The following is a 6,868-nucleotide window of genomic DNA, read 5'->3' on the forward strand; positions in this document are numbered from 1 at the left end:
TAGGCTAAGAAGAAAACTTGTATCTTTATTGTCTCGAGATCCTCAAATTTGGTCTTGATAAACGTTTTTGCATGGTTTTACAAATGAAATCCTGGTGTTCATTTTCTTAATCTTCACTGTCAAACAAACAGTCTGCATACTTTTACTGTCCGATGTCTTGGTTTTCCAGTAACCGAGTCTAATTAGTGAGACGGCTTTTTATCAAGATAAAGGCTTCACTGCAAAAACACGTAACGTAAACAAGGAATTTCCTTGACAACTCTTCAGAGGTATTGATGTTAAGAGACAGCTTATTCATTGCCATTTGAGATGGTTTCAGCAACCAATAGGATGAATTATATACACAGACGTATAATGAAGAGTGTTTTCATTAGCAGCAAAAAAAAAATAATAATAATACTTGCAGCGTCCCGGACCCGCTGGATTCCCAATATGCGAGGGCCCGCATATCACTGTTTGCAATTTTAATTCTTCTTCTTCTTTTTTTTTATCCTCCTGTGATACCGATTGTGGTGGGCCACCCGGTCAAAAATGCCAAATGTCCCAGTCCAGCCCTGATATATGCTCTTTCATTAAAATAGTAATTAGGTCTTCTCTTAGGTCTTCCTGACAATTTCTTGAATCCTAAATAGAAACATGTAGGCTATAATAATTTTATTATATTTATTTATTTTGATGTATTTTTACATTATTCAGAAGGAGCTGGATAATACACATAATTATGTAATAAACAAGACTTATAGCACACTGCATATTAATGACATGTCTTCTTAGAGTGATGGTGGACCTCTTTCTAAACAATTAAATTAAAACTGCACTAAAACAGAAAGGCTAAGGGACAAAAGGCATGTCTGATCTGTAACTGAGAGCTCAAATGTTTTATAAAAAGAAAATCATATCACACAATGAACATGTAAAAACAACCACATTAAATCTTTTGGAAGGTGTTAGTAATGTCACAGTCAGGCTGTTTTGAGGCATAACAAATATTTTCACACACGACTCTCTTCTAAACACCCGTTACATTAGATGAACAGCGGGTCTCTTAATATTCCTTCACTGAAAAACTTCATATATTTCATTTACACTCCATCTTAACAGAGCTCGAATCCAACATTGTTCTTGTACAAAAGAAAAAAAGACTTGCTGTATCATAACCAGTCTGTTGACAACACAAACAAGCATAACAACAAAAAAAGTGCAAGTTAGGTTTTGGTAGTCCATGTGGCTCAGCTAATAAGAGGACTGTTCTCATTGTGCTCATCAGCAGGTTTCTCCTCTGAGGAGGAGACAGGGTCTGGATTTTCGTACTCTTTGGGGACATCGACTCCAATCAAACCCACCACCCTGAAATGTGGAAAATGGGTATAAGAGAGGCAGAAAAAAATGGTATAAATTTCTATTGATTAATAGCTCCAGCTAAATCGGGCAATTATCCTCTCTGAAGTGTCATTGTTTCATCTTTTTGCACACCTGCATCAGCTTTACCGAGTTGGACACATTTCCAAACCACATATTTTTAACCATCAAAATCACTGATATTCCCCATGCTCCAATAAGAAATAAACCGCAATTAGAAGATGTAAACACCTGGTTCATACACACTACAGTGCAAGATGCATCTCAGTTTTGTAGAATCCTTACTGGTAATCTTTTTCAGCCAAAGGGTTACCAAACAAATTCATTGCATGGAATAGTGGTTTTAAAAATGGCTACAACAGACAGGTCAATTTCAGTGGGCGTCAATAACATGATTTGTGAGAGCACACAGAATTTGTTATTAAAGTGACTAAATCTAGAATGTTAGTACATGACACACTGAAAATACTTTTCATGGCTATATGAGATTGCTGAATCAGTGACTTTGTCATTCTTTGACTGCCCACTATGTAATAGAAGAAGCAGGCCATGTGACAGAGTTGGACTCGATCAAGGAGTTTCATGTTTCACGCTACACCTCCCAGACTGACTAAGCAGCACTACTTTGCCAACTCAGTGTGACAAAAAAAACCTGTAAGAGAACACAGTGTACAATACAGTGTACTTTATGGCCTTTTAGCATGGCATCATTTTTGGAAGCGGCTTTGAATGCACCACTGAGTATAGTTTTGAAAATGGAGAATGATTATTTTTGCGTTGCAACATGCTGTAACATAACTTCGACAAAAATAATGAGAGACCTGTAGTAGATGCAGGTTTCAAGTAGCTACAGGTTGATTTTTATGATAATATAGAACTAATGGAAATAAGTAATGCCTCGGAGGTACAATATTGCAAATTGCTTGCTTCTAACTATTTTTCGTAATACACTTTTTGATAAAACATGTCAAAGTTCTAGTAGGCTGCTTTCAGGTTGTCATACATTGGCAATATAATTAACTTACCCCAGGACAAACAAAGGAATGGCACAGAGTCCTGCAGACAACAAGAAGACAAAGCCAGGGCACCATGCCACTGTAACAGCATAAACACTGTTGAAGACTGCGGATGAGATACTGCCCGTTAAACTGTCCAGGAAGGAAAGACAGGCAAACAGAGTTCCTGCAAAAAACCCACCCAAAAGAGAAGAGAATTATTTTAAAGAAATAAATAACATATGATGCTTAAAATCAAACAGTTTACTTTTACCCTTTGCTAAAAGGAACAGAAACTTTGAGTGCTTTGTTTTCAAGTACACCCTGAAGTTAGTGGGAAGGGAAACTCTTCACTGGTCTCTGACTCCACAAACAGACACTCAGACACGGTTTCATGGTTCACATAGAGCCCTAAACCCACTCACCCTGCTCAGACTTTGAGATTATCTTTGACATCATGGAGCGCAGAACAGGGAAAGGCATGATAGACAGAAGCATTGGTACTCTCACTGTGGGAAACAAATAAAAGAAGATTGAAATCATATTATACATAATATTGCAGCAGTATTAATGTAACTACACCAAATTGTAAAAACACACATCATAGTTGTAAACAATTTTCAGACATTATAAATGTAACAGATTTAACTCCTCTCATTTGGATACTGGCTATAAGATGAATTAAATAAACAAAGAAGCGATAAAATATCACAATTATTGTCTTATAGGCTTACAAGGCAATACTATAATCTTAAGAAACCTTAGCAATTCTAAACCTTGTAAAACTGTTGTAAAAGTAGGTTATGTTAATCAGTAACCCGTGCGAAAGCCTGTAATTTTTTTTTTATGTGTATGTTTCTGTTATACAACATATTCCACTTGGTCTTTTTTATATTTTCTGCGACTAAAATGTGTCTTATTTTCAACATGATATGGTCTTTGTTTTTAAACCTGCCAGTTTCAAAACAAGAATCAAGTAAAACAGGTTTTGCTTGCTGTTACACTGAACACGAAAACACCCACAGTCTTTCCTCCATGCAAAAATAGTTAGATTCAAAAATGTATCTGAAACTAATGAGTCTTCAATAGACTGAATTAGAATAATTAAGTTAGTTTCCCAAAGTTAACTCAAACTGTAAAAGCCTGATATAAAATTTAGATCAACTTTGGTATAGATTTCCACACAGAATGGGGACTGTGCATTTTGCTCTCTGTGTACTTAAACATATTAAAAACTGACAGACAGTTTGGGGGATTTCTTTTCACTGCGCAGAAGAATCAAAGCTGCTGTATGTTATTGGTATGAGCTGCTCAATAGTTGTGGATGTTTTGTCTTACCTATAAACATCAATAAAGTGGTCTTAGCAAACGCCACCAGGACCATGCCTGCCATGACAGACAGAATCCCCAGCAGGATGATGAGCAGCTGTGGTACACCACAGTTTGTCAAAACCATCACTCCCAAAAAACTAGTCAGGAACACTAAGGTGGACAGTGCTGAGCCATAGCCAATCAGGATCTCAGTCCAGCACAGTGGCTTATTTAGCTCATATAGTGTAATCAAGGAGAGGCCACCTAGATAGGTGAAGGAAAAGCTGGTGAAAACAAGTATCAGGAGGGCCAAAACAGTTTTAGTTCTGCTGTTGGCTCCAGCAAACATCCAGTAGACCCCACAGACTATCTGTTTTATGGCAGAGGGCTGAGGAGACCCATCTAAAACAATGCCTTCAGTGGGAAGTTTCTTTATAGTCTCTTCTAGGATGAAAACTACATAGAGTATATTCAAACACAGAAACAATGCTGAGGTTAGGAAAGGCCAGTTAAAGCCGGCAGCTCTCAGGAAGTAGCCTGTTGATATTGCAGCCACCCCGGACAAAAGGCCAATCATCATGTCGAGTCCAGCCATGCGCAACGTCTTCTGACGACCATCGTCACACAAGTCTGCTATATAGGCGAAACAGCCCCCGATAAATGTGCCCAAACCACCAAATAGAGAACTAAGAAGTGAGGAGCCAATCAGCAAGTAAACATTTAGCTCAAAGTAGGACACAGTCAGGAAGGACAAGGTGTAAATCAAGGTGCCAAACAAAGGCAATACAATGGGGAGTTTGCGTCCACCCCGGTCGCTGTAGGCCACCAGCAAGAGAGTGACAACCAAAGATGGGATTGTGGAGAGGACCTCTGAGTAAAGGGAGAAGAGAGATGCCTGCCTCTGGACCTCCTGGAAAAGCAGAAAGAGGAAGAGCATGCTTTAGTTGACATTCAACTGTTATATCAGGTCTCAAAAGGCAAAATAACTACCTGAAAATGGGTAGCTTTCTGACAAATGGCACAAAAAAATAAAGTAACACTCTAATGTCATGAAACACAACACAACAAGGAACTTTCAACAATTGAAGACATTTCATGTGAGGTTTCCTTGTTCAGGACCAAAAGAAACAAAGCTATATATGGTGCAACAGGTGCAGCTGTGGCTACTCAGACAGGTTTTTTCAGTCTGTGTTTGTTTTCACTTCCCATTTATTTTTCATTCTTAATCTAAAAGTACATGCTAGAAATAAAACGCTGCTAATTCTTACAGAAGAATATTTATTCTAAATTGCTAATATAATGTGGTATGCTTTAGTGTATTGCAGACTTACTTGCTGTAAATGAATTAAAGTGATGCCAAGTTATCTTACATAATAGTGAATTTAATTATAACTCTGGTGCAGTATGTCAGTATCTTTACAAATTCAGACAAGTGAACTTCAGTCACAAGTCTCCCTTACATATGATCACATTGTGCCGTCAGTAGCTAAATGCTTTCCTGTTTCCTAAGCTGTGTTGCAAAAGGGGATCTTGATGGATTATTTGAAAATTTCATGCTGAGTCATAACAGAAAAGCATGAAAACTGACATGAACAGTTGCTAAGATACAAGTGAGACTGAGCTGAAAGAATCCTGACGTTCTTTTTTATCAACATGCAGAAACCACAACACAACAGTGATTGGCACAGTGTCACATGTTTTCATATGATATTGACAATGTTAATGCCATGACAACATTTCAGAACTTGGTATACTGAAAATGTGATTGTACAGTGCTGGAAAAGTTAATTTAAGTACTCCACTGTGCATACTTTTGAGTAACTTTAGATATTTAGATTGTTATCCATCACACAATCAGAGAGGTATCTGATCAGTGCCAAATTAATTATGTAGGGTGCAAAAAGAGCAAGGACCTCCGTCACAAATGACCTTAACATCATCATCGTCATAAAGTTACAGAGGACCTTTGGCAAGTTCTACAAGATACTTTGAACAAGCAACCTGTAATGTACCTTGAGAAACTGTGCACATAAAATGACTGGTCCTATTTTAAAAAGCAATTCAGTAAATAAAACCATTTATGGCATTAGTTTTGAAATGATATCCACTTTATCTTATTGCCAAAACCTTTTGCGTAGTACGACATTTTTTAGCTTCAGCTTTCAGTGAAGAGGAACTAAAATACAACTTGTTGCACAGGTTGTTGAGAATAGTTCTTTGACTTTGAGTTGCATTAATGAATGCGCTCTTACATCCAGTGATTATTGACTGACCTCATTATAGTTTGACTGGTTGTTGCTGCCATTTAATGCACATCTGGAGCTGTTGTCAGAGATGGGATAGGTGGTGTTTGTCAGCTGCACCCAGAGCCTCCGGTACACATATTGCTGCACAAGAGGATAGATAAGAAAGCTTGAAAAAGCATAGAGGGCCACCACAGGCTCCACAAGGAAAAGACCCTTCATTTGAAGGGGCCGAAAAATCCCCTAAAAAAAAAGAGATCAAAAGAATATATTGAGAAATTAACATGGACACAGACATTTAGACACAAGTAGCCTACAGGTGAACTGTTAGGTTCTTCAAAACATATTGCAATGTAAGAGGTGGCCAGTTTCCGTTCCAGTGAGGAACTGTGTTGTTGCAAACCTCAAAACTTCCCAACAATCAGGTACAGTGTAATAAACAGATGACACCACATTCCTCTTTACAAGCGACAGAAATTATTCCACTATCCTAATAAGAAATGGTGTACGTGGATATACAGTAAATATCTGTTTGGTTACGTTTGTCTTTCTGTGATCGGACACGATCCACTACATTATGGATCCGTGAGTGTCTTACAGTTTTAAACAAAACATGGAAAATAGGAAAAAAATAAATAAAAATACGACCGTGAATATAGGATGAACGAGGTAAGGTCATTAGATAACCCTCCGGTAAACAACAGCGCAGACAACAGAGATATTGCCAAGAGAATACAGTTTAATACCTACCTATTTAAATAGACGCCTGGATGATGTTCGTCTCGGTTCATTAAACCCCGGACAGCGTTGTGTTTACGAATTGGGTTTAAACTCTTTTTTTTAAAACACGAGTGTTGGAAGTAATTATGAAACGAGGAGATCCCGCCTTTAAGTCCACGTGATTGGACGGTGGGTTTTTCAGCGCTGCTCTCAATGGATTTTACAAACTGTCAATCGTGT

General features: G+C 37.9%; 1 protein-coding gene across 1 annotated transcript; it reads right to left on the reverse strand.

The window, feature by feature from the left end:
- Nucleotides 1–649: 649 nt before the first annotated feature.
- On the reverse strand, nt 650–6,773 carry LOC138196351 (lysosomal proton-coupled steroid conjugate and bile acid symporter SLC46A3). The gene is made up of 6 exons (XM_069146309.1): nt 6,659–6,773; nt 5,939–6,151; nt 3,693–4,575; nt 2,780–2,863; nt 2,385–2,541; nt 650–1,347 (listed from the first exon to the last, which is right to left on the reverse strand). Exons 2-6 carry the CDS (start codon nt 6,128–6,130, stop codon nt 1,230–1,232), a joined length of 1,434 nt encoding a protein of 477 aa, XP_069002410.1. The 5' UTR covers nt 6,131–6,151; nt 6,659–6,773; the 3' UTR covers nt 650–1,229.
- Nucleotides 6,774–6,868: the final 95 nt, after the last annotated feature.

This window comes from Embiotoca jacksoni, unplaced genomic scaffold (assembly GCF_022577435.1).
Source record: "Embiotoca jacksoni isolate LCO1_2020_lvr unplaced genomic scaffold, fEmbJac1.0.p SCAF_13, whole genome shotgun sequence".
NCBI lineage: Eukaryota > Metazoa > Chordata > Actinopteri > Embiotocidae > Embiotoca > Embiotoca jacksoni.

Coding starts and splice junctions, on each gene's coding strand:
- LOC138196351 (XM_069146309.1), bottom strand. CDS start 6,130: ATGAAGGGTCTTTTCCTTGTGGAGCCTGTGGTGGCCCTCTATGCTTTT. Junction 4,576..5,938: donor ACCAGTCAAACTATAATGAG/GTCAGTCAATAA, acceptor CTGCTTTTCCAG/GAGGTCCAGAGGCAGGCATC. Junction 2,864..3,692: donor CACTTTATTGATGTTTATAG/GTAAGACAAAAC, acceptor TGTTTCCCACAG/TGAGAGTACCAATGCTTCTG.